The sequence below is a fragment of the Tiliqua scincoides genome, chromosome 1, assembly GCF_035046505.1.
Source record: "Tiliqua scincoides isolate rTilSci1 chromosome 1, rTilSci1.hap2, whole genome shotgun sequence".
Taxonomy (NCBI): Eukaryota; Metazoa; Chordata; class Lepidosauria; order Squamata; family Scincidae; genus Tiliqua; species Tiliqua scincoides.
In genome coordinates, this window is record NC_089821.1 from 285453884 (window position 1) to 285471352 (window position 17469).

Consider the following 17469-nt stretch of genomic DNA (forward strand, 5'->3'; position numbering starts at 1 on the left):
GTTGCATGGTTGGGCCCAGGATGTTTCTAAAAGTAAATAGCCACCTGAGAGCTTTAACCCAGTTCTGATTAGGACCACAGTGAGGAAACTTTAACACTTTGCTCACACTGTTGCTAGATCAGAGCCCAACACGGCTGGCATTTTTATTTTTAAAAGCACATAGGCCCCAGTCACATAACCAGCATATCGGCCAATTCAACCTTGAGGTCGGCACTGGCCGCTATACTTTAGCGACATCATCTTTTGTCCCAGCTTCAGCAGCCTTTTCAGTCCCTTCTCCTGCTGGCCAATAGTCACTCCACAGCATCACACTACAGCAGTTCAAACTAGGTCTTTGACTGGTCTCTTTAAGACGATGCTCAGTTTGCTTTTAAGCTGCATTGAGCAGCATTGAGCCTCTGGAACTGGGAGGGTACTGTGCAAGTTGGAGGCATCGTATCTCCCCCAGCCACAACGTAGCCCTCTAACCAGTCTCAAACCAGCTGTTGCATATGCAAATCACAAAATTATCTTTCAGTCTATAATCAGGTTAATCTCCCCCCGAGCTGACCTGAATGTCTTATTTTGGCCACTGCCCTGTTTAATCCTTCTTCTAAGATACTATTAGGGAGTCTTTTTAGAGGAGCTTACTAGCAGGGCATTCAACCCTGTTTTTCTGCCTCTCTCTGCCCTGCTTTTTACTCCTCTCCATCTGTAAGCAGATGTCTGAGCAATCTGAAGGCGCTTTCAACGATACCGAAAGGAGCAGCATCTCTTCCACACCCAATTCCAATGTAAGTATATTCTCTGTCCATTTGTCTCATGGCTTCCTACTTGGCTTGCTCACTTGCTTGTGATATCCACTGCTCTTATGCAGATGCCTTTTAAGCACCAGCATTTTTACACAAAGAAGCATGGAGAAAGAACCCTTCACGAATGAAGTGAGACTTTATTCCCATGCGGCTGCATGCCTTGTGCCTCTTTTGCTGACAAAACCAGCTCCTTCCATTTCTTTAGGTTCTTTTTCCCCCTTGCAGACCTTGGAATCTAACCTGCTGGCTTTTGTGTCACAGGTGTTTGTGGCCACAGTGCTGCAAGAGCCTGAACTAAGCCTGACGCCGGCAGCCTCCCCAGCTCATCAGTCCTACGGCACTATGGGCAGCCACCTGGAGCAAGCAGAGACCATGGACGAGGGTGGCCTGCAGAGCTTTGAAACAGAGTTGGAGAGCACAGAGGGTGAATACAGGACCGGGCCTGTGCTAGACACCCAGACTCGCTATCATTGATCACCTCCTGCTATGGCCATGACAGATGGACAGCAACATTTGAGTATTGTGTGCCACAGGGAAGTATCTTATCCTAAGGCCTAGATTGTGCTGAGCTGCCAAATCAGCCCTGCTGTGAACCAGTCCTGGGCAAAGAGCTGGTCTTGCTAATTGGACCAGGACCAGAACCAATCAGGCTGATACACAATGAGCCTGCGATGCTGCACGTATCCTAGACAACAGTGTTGGGATGGCTGCTGTCTCATGCACACAGGTAGCTCAACTCTGTAGTGGAGACAGAGAACTGCCAAGGGAGAGTTGAGGAGGCAGTTTTTTTTCCATCCTGTACTCCTGCTGTTTAGCAACCAATTCCACATGTTGCCTCATTCTTACCCTCCAGGCCTACAGCCTGGCTCTTCCAACAATAATTCTCAGATCTTGGTTGCCCTGGTTTTTCTCTCTCCCTTATTTTTGCTTTTCATTCATGCCCAGTATGGTAATCAGGAAATGTTGTTGTAGTGTGTGCAGGCTTCTGCCCCTGACAGATGGGGAAGAAGACTAAACTCTCTACCAGTGGTGAATTTTCAAATAAACCTTGGACAGGGGGAGAGGAAAAGGACATTTCATAAAAATATTCAAAATGCCCAGTCAGCTCAATGTGCCTGCTGCAGAAGCAAAGGCCCATGCATTTTCTCTGAACATCATGGGGCCCTTAAGAAACTCAGTTGTGGATGAGAGGCTCTTAGCTTTTTAACCTGCCGATTTGCTGTTGCTGCTGCAGTTGTTGCTTTTGCCCATATCCACTGCCTCCAAGAAAGACTTGCCTTGCCAATATGGCCAAGAGACTGGCCGAACTTGCCTCTGTTTGTCTAGGCCTACGTTGGGTTGGTGGCTAGCTTGGTGGCCACAGGAATTGCCTTTGCCATGTTCAGGTTGTCCTCATCTTGGTGCAAGATGACTGCTGCTTGGATCCTTGTTAAATCTGATGGATTGAAAAAGAGAATTTGTGCAGGATAACCATGTGCCTGTTCAAATCCAGGTCTGTTGCGATCACAGAGAAGGCAACAGCGAGGTCAGATTTTCAGAACAGAAGGGACACCAAACCCTTGAGCCACAGGCTGTGGGAGGGAAGGTTTCATCACACCTTACCCATAAATTCTTTTTTGGCTTCATAAATTGAACTCCTTACCCTGTGCTTTCTATGTAATTGTAGCAGATGTGGCTGCAATTGCATCTAGTTTGGCCTCCCAAGTTGACATGGGAGAGGGACAGCAGGCAGAGGTTTGGTCTCTGCCCTTCAGTCACCAATACTTTGTACATCAGCATGTTCCAAGCTACCAACTGCAGACTGCATGATGTCACACTCCCTACTTTGACCAGACCTATTATCTCCAAGAAGATAGTTAAAAATGACAGGTGTGGCTTTTGGAAAACTTTCTTAGATTTATGCATGGGGGTGGCTGAGTTTTGCTTCGAAGTCACAACTACAGAACCTTCTCTGGCTAAACTGTATCAGACTTTTGAATATGGGTACTGAAGAACTACATCTCTTTTTCCACCTTGCTGAATATTTTCTGTGACGTCCCTAGGGTGGTGTAGGGGGTTTCTGCACATGGCCGATCTTGTCTGATCTCGGAAGCTAAGCAGCATCAGGCCTGGTTAGTACTTGGATGGGAGACCGCCTGGGAATACCGGGCGCTGTAGGCTTATACCATAGTCTTTTGAGATTGAAAGTTGCCAACCCTTAGAACTTGCTTTAGGGTGTTACAAAAAAATATTGGGACATAGACTGTGCCATGCAGGAGGACAGGGCAAAAGCTGATTTACAAGCAGATGTTCTAAATGTAGGGTGACCACCTTGGATTACTGCCTGTCTTACAGCCATTCAGTTGTTGACTCTGGCATCAGGTGAAGATGTTTTAACCAGGAATGCCAATTTCTGCCTGTCATGCAATCTTTCTTTTTCCTGGCACAAAAGTCCTGGCAGAAATTGTATCCATATTTTTAAGGTTCATTTTGCACAGAACAGACTCGGAAGTCTTCCCCTTAGTTAAGTAGGCAGAAAGAAGTGCCTAGATATCATAACAAAGTACAAAGATAAACAGAAACTTAAATTAGAATTCTGCCCAATGGTGCAGTCCAGGGTAAAAAAATGTATATCTGCTTGGCAGTAACTCTCCCTTCAAAGTGATGATAATTAATTCCAAGTAAAATTCCAAATGTTAACATGAAACATCAAGACACGACGCTTTGGAGAAAATCTAACATACATTTCCAGAAGCTCTTCTCTCCACCATCACCACTCTTTGCTGTGCTAAAAGTGGAAGGAAATCTGCTTTCATTAAGAATCAGAAAGAGCACTAGAAAAACCAGCTTGGGGCAAAGACAACTTGGTCATTACAGTGTTGGCATCCTTTAGTCTCGGAAGACTATGGTGTCACACTCTGGAACAGTGTCCTCTCCAGTGCGCGAAGCCTGGGTAAAGTAGGTATGGAGGATAGGCTGTTACCCATGCAGCAAATCCCCCCTCTCCACGTCGCTGAAATGGTCCAATACGCAGAGGCCAATACGGTTGGTTCCAGCGGCGTCGCAGGAGTTGCCAGAACGTGACTGTGTTCAGCCATGAACTGCCTCAGGGACTCCGGCTCCGGATTTTGCCTCAAGGTTGACTCCTGAAGCCTTTTCCATAACTGGATGTAGCCACAAGGCAGTGGAGGTTTGGGATCAGAGTTTTCCTTCTCTTAGATGAGCTGCCTTCCCAGGCTAAGTCCCATCTACCCGGTGGCTGTTTAGTCGCCTCTTACGACAAGTACAGCCAAACTGAGGGCCTATTCTTATCCCCAGCCCCCAGGGATTAGGTCATTACAAGTGCTTTAAAAATCATTACCCTCTTCAGCAAACAGGCCCGGTACCTAACACAGTTGACCTGATAAGCCAATCATTGTTAACATCCTGCCAAATGAGGTGGAGAACATAGCTCAGGTCAGAGCTGCAGTGAAAAAGATGAAAGGTGAAGTCTTCACTACATAGCAGGCTGTTACAGGTGACTGGATTACCAAGAGGCTGTACATACATCATGTTATGTTGCCACCTGGAAAACTGATGTTTGTTTAGTACCTAAGACTTATAACCATCATGGTTCTGAGAACGAATCAAGCTGAGAGGAGCTGTTTGTGTGTGTGTTTGTATACCCACTTCTTCAAAAGCAAAAAACTAGTGTTTTTCTCTCTGTTTTGTTCCTGCACTTTTTTAGCCTAAAATTCATATCCTTTGCCTCAAAGGCAGTTTCTAATGTATTGGGGTAAGCTGTAGCAATTCAGGCCTGCAGGCTGCATATGAACCCCTTGGGATCAGTACCTTTCCTGGTCACATGAAGCAAAGGCCCAGCATCCAAGATCACACACAGTGTCATAAGAACGTAAGAACAGCCCCACTGGATCAGGCCATAGGCCCATCTAGTCCAGCATCCTGTATCTCACAGCGGCCCACCAAATGCCCCAGGGAGCACACCAGATAACAAGAGACCTCATCCTGGTGCCCTCCCTTGCATCTGGCATTCTGACATAACCCATTTCTAAACTCAGGAGGTTGCACATACGCATCATGGCTTGTAACCCGTAATGGATTTTTCCTCCAGAAACTTGTCCAATCCCCTTTTAAAGGCGTCCAGGCCAGATGCCGTCACCACATCATGTGGCAAGGAGTACCACAGACCAATCACACGCTGAGTAAAGAAATATTTTCTTTTGTCTGTCCTAACTCTCCCAACACTCAATTTTAGTGGATGTCCCCTGGTTCTGGTGTGTATGTGAGAGTGTAAAGGGCATCTCTCTATCCACTTTATCTTTGCCATGCATAATTTTGTATGTCTCAATCATGTCCCCCCTCAAGCATCTCTTTTCTAGGTTGAAGAGGCCCAAAGGCCGTAGCCTTTCCTCATAAGGAAGGTGCCCCAGCCCAGTAATCATCTTAGTCGCTCGCTTTTGCACCTTTTCCATTTCCACTTTTTTGAGATGTGGCGACCAGAACTGGACGCAATACTCCAGGTGTGGCCTTACCATTGATTTGTACAATGGCGTTATAATATTAGCAGTTTTGTTCTCAATACCTTTTCTAATGATCCCAAGCATAGAATTGGCCTTCTTCACTGCCACCGCACATTGGGTTGACACTTTCATCGAGCTGTCCACCACCACCCCAGGATCTTTCTCCTGATCTGTCACAGACAGCTCAGAACCCATTAGCCTCTATGTGTTTTGATTTTTTGCCCCAATGTACATGACTTTACACTTACTGACATTGAAGCGCATCTGCCATTTTGCTGCCCATTCTGCCAGTTTGGAGAGATCTTTCTGGTCTTCACCACTCGGAAAAGTTTGGTGTTGTCTGCACTGCTCCTCCCTGTCTCCAGGTCATTTATGAAAAGGTTGAAGAGCACCAGTCCCAGGACAGATTCTTGGGGCACACTGCTTTTCACCTCTCTCCATTGTGAAAATTGCCCAGTGACACCCACTCTCTGTTTCCTGGTCTTCAACCAGTTCTCAATCCATGAGACTATGGTGTTTTTTCAGTAGCCTTTGGTGAGGGATAGGGGTGGAACGCCTTCTGAAAGTCCAGATATAATGTCCATGGGTTCTCCCGCATCCACATGCATGTTTTGAGATTCTATCTTTGATGAGGCATTCCACCATCTTACCAGGTATAGATGTTAGGCTGACCAGCCTATAGTTTCCCGGGTTTCCCCCCCCCTTTCCCTTTTTAAAGATAGGCGTGACATTTGCGATCTTCCAATCTTCTGGCACTATGGCCATTTTGAGGGACAAGTTGCATATTTTAGTCAAGAGATCAGCAACTTCATTCTTCAATTCCAGGGGTGTCCAAAATTTTTAGCAGGAGGGCCACATCATCTCTCTGACACTGTGGCGCAGGCCAAATTAATTTACATTTCCAATTTGAATAAATTTACATAAATGAATATATTAGAGATGGAACTTGTATGAATGAATGAAGGTCTTGCAATAGCTCAAGGCCTATAAAAGTCCTTGCACAAGGCAAGACTAGCCTTTCCTTCACTGCCACTGCTGCATCACAGACGTGAAACAGCAAGCAGTGGAGGGAACCCTTGTCCCACAGCTCATGCGAGAGGTCAAACAGTCATCTTCTCACACTGAGAGTAGTTGCATCAGGCCAGCATGGGCTCCAGCAAGTCTCCGGAGGGCCAGCTGCTCATTGGAGACTGGGAACTCCCTGCGGGCTGGATTGTGAGTCCCTGAGGGCCGCAAGTGGCCCCTGGGCCGGGGTTTGGGCACCCCTGTTCAATTCCTTAATAACTCCTGGGTGGATGCCATCAGGGCCTGGTGACTTATTGATCTTTAACTTATCAATTAGGTCTGAAACATCTTCTCTTTTAACCTCTATCTGACTTAATTCCTTGGTCAGAAGGGGCCATTCGAGCAGAGGTCAATTACATTCATGGCTTCTTTGTTCCTGGAGTCAGGGCCTCTGCAAGGAATTTTATCAAGGGGTACACACGTTTCTTTTGGGTCCCTTTGCAAAGGGGGAGGGGTGAAACAGAGCAAGGGAGGGTGGTGACGGGCAAGCAGAATAGGGACAGGGAGGAGTGAAATGGTGGGCTGAGGACAGAGATAGCTGGCGAAGTCTTTGGAGCCCAAGGCTACCACCCCATGTGGCATCAGTAGTATCCTCAGTTGTGGTAGTGTCCCCAGCATCCCATATGGGAAATAAGTCTGAGTAGATAGGAAAACATCCCAGGAAATTTTTGGACCCCCTCCTTTGGCTCCTGGGCCCCCCTGTTGATCCTGGGTACAAATTACCCCCTTCACTCCCCTCTCCTGGGCCCTACCTGGAGTAAGGCTGGCTACCCCATTGCTCTTCTTTGCTTAGCTAGTCATACTGGCTAGTAAACCAAGTAAGAAATGAGACACATGACATTTGCTTCAAATTTGCCAGCCTGCGATGCCTTCAGTAAGGTTGGTTTTGTTCAGATTGACAGCTTATCATATTTAGAAGGTATGTTGACCAAATAGTGTACAAGAAAGCAAATGTCAAAGTTTTGGGGGGCTGAACTTGCATAGGTGTGGATCCCTGAGGACCAAAGTAAATTACCATAGCATATCCATGAGTGAATCTCTCACTGTAACTGTTTTCACTTACATAAAGGCAGGTGTGGAGGGAGGAAGAGATTGATGAGATTAGGGTTCCCTAATCAATTCATTTCCCCAGCCTAAATTGCTCCACCCAAAGTTGCCACTTTGTTTTATTTTTCTCCCAGTGAAGAAACAACACCTTGGAGACAATTTAGATTGGAGAAAACAGACATGAAGAGAAGGGTAAATGGCTCCTCCCTCAATGCCACTGTCCTAATCCAGTTTACCACCACTTTGGTATTTCTTTTTAAAAAATGAATACTATGGGACACTTTAATGGATTTCCTGCATAATAGGTTGATAGTAAAAGCAATGGTTAGACCACTGGCCAAGCTCCTGTGAGCCCTTTTGGGACAATGAAGTGGCTCTTTGGTGTAAACTGCTTTGAACATTTGGTCTAAAAGCAGTATACAAACACATTTGATTGAATGTTTAAGAAGACTCTTTAGTAGGTCTCCAGAATCTGTTCTCAGTGCTTTTGCCTGAAGGCTGTTTAATGTAGTGAAACCTTACCTGGAAAGCACTTCTACATAGAGATTGGCATGCAACCTAAGGGTAGCTCATGATGCAATGAGACACCAGTGTTTTGCTGCAAAAACACCATACTCCTAGATGTACACACACAGTCAATAGGAATTTGTAACCCCCGTATAGAAATGTTGTATTCAGCAACCCTGAGATCCTTTTTTAAATGGAGAGTGAGACTCACCCTTATCTATGCAAAGCTCTTTCACTGCTTAATTCCCTTAGAGGGTAGGGGATAGGGGACAATTCCATAGTGCTATGCTTCACAGTGCAGCCTTTCATCAGGGCAATTGAAGACAACAGTAGCAATGTGCCATCTCCATTGCAAGCCTGCATGCTGCAGTAAGTGCTGCAGCAGACTGTTTTTCAGAGGTGGGTTGCACAGTGTAGTCATCTTGTCTTGTTTCCCCCTCCGCCCCCCTGTCCTGTGCCTTGCATAAGCTCCAGACTATAAACAAGGCAAAGTGGAAATGTTGGTGCACCAGTGAGGAAGGTAATTGGGGGGGGGTAGCTTTTTCTAAGTCAATATCAAGGTCAAATGATTAAGTCTAAATAAGAGGTCTAAAGCAGGTTCATACTGATTGGACTACCGCTTGCAACAACACACAACAGCTGTCAACGGCAGAGGAAAAACACATAATTAGAAGAAGAAAGTCTTATTTCTTGGTGTTTAAGGTTTCACATGGAAGAGTGAGACAGTCAGAGATTTCTGCAGACTGTGTCTGCACCTTCAGCTGATGATGGTATGCGAACCCTGTCCATCCTATTGGTGATTGTGTTCTGGGAGCCACTAATCTCACTTGTGGCTGTGATTCCACAGATACCCAATGGCAGAGGGTTGGAACCCTGAATTAGCCTAGCAGCAAGTGTGTGGGTACAGAAATTTGTCATGGACTATGGCACATGGTTACAAATAAGGACTGCTCAAAATAAAGCACTCTTGGCACTGGACTGATGTGCTCCCACACCTCAAAGATATGTAGAGTCATTCTCTGGCCCCTGTTCCATTAAAGCAGCAGCCTTATACACTCTTACCTGGTGAACTTCTGAGTAAACTTGCATAGGCTGGAGTTACACACAGAATAAGAAGGCCCTGATCTGGAATATCTGTCATACAGTAGCTCTGGCAGGCAAGACATGCTCCCTGTGCTTCTCCATAATTAGTTCATAGAATTTGCTGCCATGAGCTGTGATGGTAACTAACTGTGATGGCTTCAAAAGAACATTAGACAAATCCATGAAGGCCAAGTCCATCAGTGGATACAAGTCACAACAACCTTGTATGACCTCCATTGAATACAACTTAATTGGAAGGATTAGTCGGGGAGGACTACTTACCTACGTGTCCTGCTTCTGGGAGTCCCAGAAGCATATAGTTTGCCCTGGACACAAACCTAGATGGGCTTTTGGCCTGATCCAGCAGGGCTATGTTTCCCACAAGTTAGGCAGGGCTATCAGGCTGGGGTTATCCTCCTCACAAGAGAGCTGCAGCCAAGTTCCCGTATCTACCAGATCTTTTCATAGTACAGCTAACACCAGGGAAAAGGAGAGGTGCCTATGATTTTTGCAAGGAAAGAAAGGTGTCACATTGCTAAGTGGGGCATAGAGCCCTTGCCCAACAATGCAAGGCAACATAGCACTTCACATCCATAACCAGCATGGAGTCCAACATCGCCTTCTGCCTTGCACACATTCAGGTCGCTCCCATCCTGTTATCTAGTGCCATTTCACCCTTCTGGTCTAAGGATGGTCAGGTCTGTGCTGTAGAGTAACAATTCCTTATGCTCCTCCTGGAGCTCATGTAATTACCTTGGCCTGTGTAGCAGAACCTCAAGGCTTCCTTCTCCTCCCTGCTTCCATTTCATGGAGGCAAAGTGCCTGTGAGTGGATATGATGTCTTTGGGATGCTCTGGTCTCTTGTCTTTCCCTTGGCTCCTGCCCGATAGGAATGTGCCAGAGTTGTGTATCTTCTTGTTATATTTATTGCTATGACCGTGCCTTGAATAAAAAGTTACTTCACCCAGCTGGTGCCTGGGGTTGAGCTGCACATGTTTACACAGAGTGATACTAACCCTAACAGGAGACTGCCCTTGCTGAGCATGCTAGAATTCTGTGCATATCGTGATTTTTTTTTAAAGAGGAATCGACTTAGATGAATTTAGCCCTCATTGAAACTGACAAAGCAAGCTCTTAGATCGCTTGAAGTCAGACTCCATTCCATATCAGGGGTGGGTGTTTGATCCCAAGAAAGTGAATTTTCCAGAAATCTACTCCATAAAGGTGCTGGGATGGGAGGCTTGCATTGGACAAAAAGCAGAAGATACACTGTGGATATCATTCACCATTGGGGGGCTCTTTTCCTCTCCTACAGATTGTTGCAATGTGCTCAAGAGAAACTCAACCAATTCAAATTAAATCATGATGGGGGGGCCCTAAGGTGGGATATCTCTCTTTGATATCTGCCAATTCTGTCCTGCAAACCACCACCACCACCCCCTGCACTCTAACTAGTTCTATTTCCCCTAGCCAGGTTCCAAAACTTGAAAGTGAGAAGTGGGGTGGGGAGAGGCAGTGAAGGCGCATTTGCAGGGGAGAATTAGTGGGGTGAAAGTGGTAAAGCACGCCTATCTTCCCCTATAAATACTCCTTCACTTGGCTTACAGCAGCAGCTGCAGGACTGGGTCCATGTATTTTCCCATACCACCAGTTCCTCTTGTGCTCTGCTGGAAGAGTTACATCTGACTGGACAAGCTGAACAAATAGCAAAAATAATCTGAACTACAGTATTTGGGTTTAAACTTGTTTGGGACTATTGACATCACTGAACTTAAGCTGTGCCTAAGCAGGTTCTTTAGCAGACTGGAAAAAAAAATAAAAGGTAGCATTTTTAAAAGGGGGATCTTTGTTCCTGTGTATTCTGAAGTGGAGGAGGAAGAGATGGTGAAAGAATCAGGACTGGGAAAAGGTGCTGTCAAGACAGGCTTGGAAGAAGCTAGCAATACGCACTTACTAATGTTTAGAGAGTAATTAAGTATTCTATTTTACAAATATGGACCTGTTCCAAACCAGTTTGAGTGACATGACCAGAGAACTCTGGAAATTGTAATTCTAGGAGGAGCCATACCAAAAATTCTCTACATCCTCACAAAATGAAGATTTCTAGAGTTCTTTGAGGAAATCTCAGGCAAAGACTGTTTCAGTGTGATTCTTGTCTGTAGCATTGATAGGAAATTTCCCAATTAGCTTCCTTGAGTCAAGGGAAAGGTGATCTGGCTTCCTCGCCCAAATGGATTATCAATAAGACAAGATTCAGAGTGGCAAAGGGGAATGTCTATGGTAAGACCCCTGGAGAGGCATAAAGCTCATGGAGAAGGAAGAGGGTGTTTTATTCAGCTCCTACCATTATCAGAAGAATGAAAGATTGATCCTCAAGTTGGCATCGGAAAGCAATCATTTATTCCACGTGTAATGCCCAATATGTTCTGACCATCAGTCTTTCTTGGGGGCAAAGCAACTCAGCAAACAGAGATTCAAGAATATGCTGCCATTATCCATCACCTCAACAACTTGATCTACTACCCACCTAGAGTCATTCATGCTGTAAAAATTGGAAAGGAAGGGGACAGGGATTCAGATCAAAATACACATAAAAATACACTTATAGCTGTCTGAGAAGAAGCTTTCCACTGTCCCAATAATGACAATAATCCCAATAGTGCTGGAAGGAAGAGCATGTCTCAGGTGAAGTACCATGTACCTACCTGGATGCCAGCCTTAGGGACTTGCTGTGAAATTGTTCTGCCATGTAACTCTATAATAGTAAGTTATAATAGTATAATTAGTAAGTTCCAGGCTGAAAGGTATGACACCTCCTGCATATGATATCCCTGTTGGGGGCTGCCTTAAGTCTCCCTAAGTGGAAAGGCACTAGCAACATATTAACTACATTAAAACAATAAAAAGGCATAGTACAAAGGAAAGATTTCCACCAAAATGCAATCCTTCACCAAGTCTGCAGACCAGCCAAATGTCTAGCACATGTAGTTTCCACAACTTTTGTTGTCCAAGGACATCCCAGTTGCCTGTAAACTGGTCTGATAGGCAGGATGCCCATGTGGTTGACAAGTCCCAATTAATTTTGCATATGACCACATCAGTTGGTTGGTTGCATCACCAACCCATCAGGATTTGGCACAAATACCAACCCCACCAACTACATCAAGATTTGGCACAACTGTGACAACAAGCTGCACAACCCATCACCGGTTGTTGCTCAACATGCAGTTGGACAACCAGGACTGTAGCTAGCCAAGAGTGCAACATTATCCATTCTGTTGTTTTTTTTCTAATGCAAAGTGGATTGAGATCTGTCATCTGGAGCACCTCTTGACTGACAAAAAGTGTCCTCAGGACACATCTTATAATGCTTGCTTGCTTGCCCCAGTTTCTTTCCAGACAGAGGGAGAACAAAAATTCATTATATTTATATTCCACCTTTTCCTATGCAAGTTAGTGTACATGAGATTCCCAGGTAGTCTCCCATTAGGGTACTGGCTAAACCCACACCTGCTTGGCATTGGCAAAGTGACAACTCATATGCTTCCAGAACAGACCCTCAAACACAAGAAGTAGATTTTCTCTAACAAATGGGAAGAGCAAGAACTGGGGACAGAGCCTGGGATATTCTGTACAATAGAATCCCAAAGGCTGATGCACCACACACCAAAATAAAGTCCTGCCTTGTCAAATTCAGCCTGGGAGAACGTGGGTGCTTCCTCATCCCTGGAGAAGTTGCAAAGCTCTACTTTGTGCCTCATGATTGGTGAAAGCAAACTACACCACACTGTGGTTATGTTTGGTGGAGGCCAGATAAAATCATGATATCAACCAGGTTGGCTCATGAAGTGCAAGCTGGCCATCACTGATTTGGGGAGTGGGGATATGGAACCTGCCATATTCAGTTCTGAAAATAACTTATACCTGAAGAGTTGTCTCTTGTTGTCTGGTGTGCTCCCTGGGGCGTTTGGTGGGCCACTGTGAGATACAGGAAGCTGGACTAGATGGGCCTATGGCCTGATCCAGTGGGACCGTTCTTATGAGTTGCAAACTAGGTAGCAGCAGCTTAAAAATCAACACTATTCAGAACAGCTTTAAAGACCTAAATAGATCATTACCATTTAGGGATCCCATCCACCTGGCTTCGTGGTGGCTCTAGCAGAAATAGACCTACATGCCGACTCCAACCAAGTTAAAGTTTTGCATTCATCATCATCCCATTTAAAGCAACAGATTATTCTTATGAGGTGAAACTGGACAACCATTTACCCAAACAAAATAGTACTGTAGTTTTCAAGTGATAAATATAATTACTCCATAAAGCTGATCTCCAATGATGAGTGCAGCATTATTAAAATGCTGCTCTATGATGGTCACTTCACACAACCAAGTTATCACCCAATAGGCACAGTTGTGTCATCGCGCATTAGCAGACAGAATGAAGAACAACCTAATGGGCCAAGACCAGCAGAGTGTCTTGTGACAACAGCCTGTAATAAACACAACACAGGAAGAGTGAACGAGCACAGAACAATGAAAGACTCTGAATGTCATTTCCAAGGACCCCATCAACACCTCAATTCCAGTTCCTTGTTCTCAGAAGACAGTCTGGTTGAAATAGCTTGCAGTCACAACAGGCCCTTGGTTTAGCCACTTCCCCACCAGTCTCAGTAATAATTGGTGTACCCCCAGTGACCTTGTTCCCATCTTGAATGTCAGTCCCCAGCACACTCTGGCAATAAGAAAAGACTACCTGCTGCTGCTGTTGTAGGCAACCATCTGCCTTGCAAACTCCTGCTGCTGTTACCATGGAAATTGGAGCTCCCATAAAGTGAGAAGTGAGCTTGCTGCTGTCAGGATCATTATTTTAATATAGATGGCATGGCTAACAATGGAATGGAAATAGAAGCCCTAGATATCCAGGGCCAGCCAATTCATGAGGCCGATGGAGGCCTCAGGCAGCAGATTGATGGAGGAGTGCTGACATCCATCTCCCCACTTGCCTCCACTGTTCCTCTTCCTTCCTGCTCCAGGATTGGAATGTGAAGAGGTGGAGGGGAAGAAAATGGTACGCTAAAGCATCAGACACTCTAGCTCACCACTCTCCTCCTTTTCCAATCCAGCGAGTGAGAAGAGCAGAGGCTAGAAGGTCACCAGGTAGTAGGGGCAGCATTTGGCACTCACTGATTGCACCAGGAAGTCTTGGGCTGGTCCTGTAAATAGCCTTGGGCAAAGGCCTCCTCAGATGAAAAGGGCTTCATCTGAAAACAAAGGAAGAGACCCGAGTGTTCTGAGGAGGCCAATCAAAGTGGTCAAACCCACCCAGAAAACCCAAACCAAGATAATGGCTAAATTATCCATTATTGGATAATGCACCAAAAAGGGGGGACCATTCAGTGACACAAGTCCCCATCTGCAGTCTGAACTGAGACAACCCAGAAACTGGCTTATCTTCTCATGTATTGTTTGATTACTTCAAACTGCAGTGGCTCTGACCTACTGTGTTGCTCTTACATGTGGATAATATCAGGGGACTTGGCAGCATGTAGAAACAAGGAAGATACCAAGCCCTGCAAAAAATTATCTGGAGGAATCAGTGGGGAGCTCTCTTATCTCAATTAGTACTAAATGAACATACTGAACACAGTTGACAGAATGGGGAAAGAAAATTCACTTCTAGTAACAAGCAAAGAACCTAATTGTGTGTGGCCATTAAAAGATCTCACTTTTTTCTGGATTCAGCTATTGCAGTGTAGTCTTCCTGTTGGCCAATGAACTAAAACTGGCCTTTCGGGACCTGCCATTATGCCGGGCTGCCTGCTATTGTCTTTGTCCCCTCCAAGCTTAACTGTGTGTCTGTGAGAGAGAAATTATCCCAGTCCCAAGAACTCAAGGATGTGTGTGGAGGAGGCTGGAGAAAAAAAAATGGAAAAAGAAGGAATTTGCAGGTGTGATAAAAGTCTGAAGTGGGTGAAGCCCCTGCACCCCACTACAGATGTCTCACATCACAAAATGTCACATTCTATTCAACCCATGATATCAAGAAGTTTGGATCTCATGAGGCTTCTGGGGTTTTCTGCTCATGCTGTAACCTAATAAGGGATTCAGCTCCTGCTGAACAGATAAAGAACATCAACGTCATAAGTGCCTGCATTTCCATGATGGACAGATGTCAAGGACATCGACTTTAAAATCTCTTCCAGTTCCAGAATGTGAATGTGTCAACTAGATTGACTAACAACTGAAGCAAAATTCTGCAGAGGGGGAGCCAAAGAAAAATACAAAGTTAAAAAAAAAAAAAAGCTGAAGCTTGATTTGCAGCCTTAATTCCAAAAATTGCCTCATTAATCCAATCTTTATGAAAATTTTAGACACCAGATCAGTGCTGGGGGACACTCTTTCCACTCTGTGTCAGATCTCATTGTGCAATTTTTGACATGTCTCCAAGAAACTGTCCCTAGGCTGTTTTGGAGTGAATGGACATGACAGAGCACAACCCGTTGAAGGCCAAGCCACAACTGAAGCAGCACACAAAATCTACCACCCCTGCTTTGGCCACCTCCACCTAGCTAGGAGGAGGGAGTGGGGTGATCCAAAGGTGCAGCACAGCATGGAAGGGTGTGGTCCTCTTCCCATTCACCCCTTCCCTCCAGGTCCAGTGCCATCTCCTGCTTCTGGCCATCCGTTTCAAATAAACAGGAAGAGCAGAGCATTTGGCTGCTTTTATCAGCAGCCAAATGGGTGAAGTGTTGGAATGGGGTGATAATGGCAGCTCCCTCCCCTTCCTCCAGTGGTGTTCGGTGAAGAGGTTGACTGTGGATGTTCCAATCTTTCAAGCAACTCCTGGATGGCAAGCCAAAGGGGAGCAGCAGAAAGATACAGAGTGCAGGCACCTCTCATCAATTCACAGCTTCCCTCCACCTGGCTGCTCAATGCAACATTTTCAGAACACTTCCTGGACTGGCCAGCAATGTGAAAGAGATTCAGAAACAAACAATGCAAAATAGAAAGAGAGAGGCAGAACGTCTCACAAACAATACTTTTAATGCAACACTAAACCATCCCAACACATAAAAGATCTCTAGACAGTTTTGACACACAAAAGCAAGTCTCCTCACACATGAAGAAAATGCATAATCAGGAGTGGATAATTGCTTGCACATTGCCTAGAGCAGCCATTTTCAACCACTGTGCCGTGGCACACCAGTGTACCGCGAATAGTCTGCAGGTGTGCTACAGGAGTTTGATGGAAAGTCATTTATTAGTAGGGCCATTGGGGGAAGTGAGCCCCCTCCACCAACAGCATGGTGTGCCTTGTCAATTGTCCAAAAACCGATGGTGTGCCTTGACTATTTTAGTACCTTGTCAAGTGTGCCATGAAACAAAAAAAGGTTGAAAATCACTGGCCTAGAGGCTTACCCACGCTTAAGTCCCCTAAAGGATGCAGTCTCACACATCCAATGAAATTAACAGATACCACCACTAGAACTTACAGTCAATCAACAGTGTGCAAAATACAAGCAGACAGGCAGCGAGTGAGTGACCCAAAGAACAGTTTGTCACTAGTTCTACCAGTAGTGACTGTGGGGCTTTGGTGGAAGTGGAAGCATCACAGAAGCCTATCCATTCAGTCATAGAGATTATACATCTCCCCCAATAACACAAACTCTGCTTTCTCAAACACTCTGATCATTCCTTGTCCTACCCTATGCTGCAGGCTTCACTGCCCCTGAAAGCAGCCAAAAGAGAGACAATACTTTAAAATGCACATTCATGACACCAAAGGGTAGACAAAATTTCCAACTTTCAAGATGGCCTCCAGAACAACAAGGGCTAAAAAGTTACTTCTAAAAACTCAGACAAAAAGCCAAGTGGATTCTGTTTGGACAGCATCTGGAAGGCCATCCAGAAATGCCTGGAGAAAAACGGAAAAGAGGAACAACATATGTACATCCCCCTGTTGCCCCAAAATTGATTTTATACCACAGTCACTCTCTTTGGCCAGAAGCCAGGATACATTCTGAAAGCTTTGTCCAGGACAAAACTGCATCTGTTACTAATTTGACTACAAAATTTTATTTTCACACAAAAGGAACTGGCAGCTGCTGCTTTCCCATTGACTTTCAAGTTCCATCTTGTGGCCAGGCACTTCAAAATTCAGCCAGCTCGCAGCAGCTCAGATGTACTAAGAAAAAGCCTTCTGGTAGAATTAACCCACTTTTTGAAAAGCCATCCTGCTTGGATAATCCTAAGGAAATGCCCACACTGTTGATTAACTTCACTGAAAACAATCTCAGGCTCTCTATCCTAAGGGAATGGCTGGCATGTAAGAGATCCATGTAATTACTCTTTGTAAGAAGATGAGGAATAAAGACCTAGAACAAGCCTTTTGGGGAGAAAGCTACTGCAGTTAACATCTCTACTAGTTACAGTTTCAGACCGGCTCTCCTCTGCCCCCTTCAGACAGATACATGGAA

At 45.2% G+C, this 17469-nt stretch overlaps 1 protein-coding gene across 8 annotated transcripts in view; it reads left to right on the forward strand.

Moving 5' to 3' along the window:
• Nucleotides 1-4461, forward strand: part of TMEM63C (transmembrane protein 63C) — a 98909-nt gene extending 94448 nt beyond the window's left edge. For 7 of the 8 annotated variants that reach the window (XM_066627685.1, XM_066627666.1, XM_066627676.1 and 4 more), the window contains 3 exons: nt 702-773; nt 1053-3637; nt 4103-4461. In XM_066627685.1, coding sequence (XP_066483782.1) covers nt 702-773; nt 1053-1265 — 285 coding nt within the window. In that variant the 3' untranslated portion in view covers nt 1266-3637; nt 4103-4461. The remainder of the gene's footprint in view (nt 1-701; nt 774-1052; nt 3638-4102) is intronic. The other variant, XM_066627712.1, reaches the window with a different exon arrangement.
• The last annotated feature ends 13008 nt before the right edge of the window (nt 4462-17469 follow it).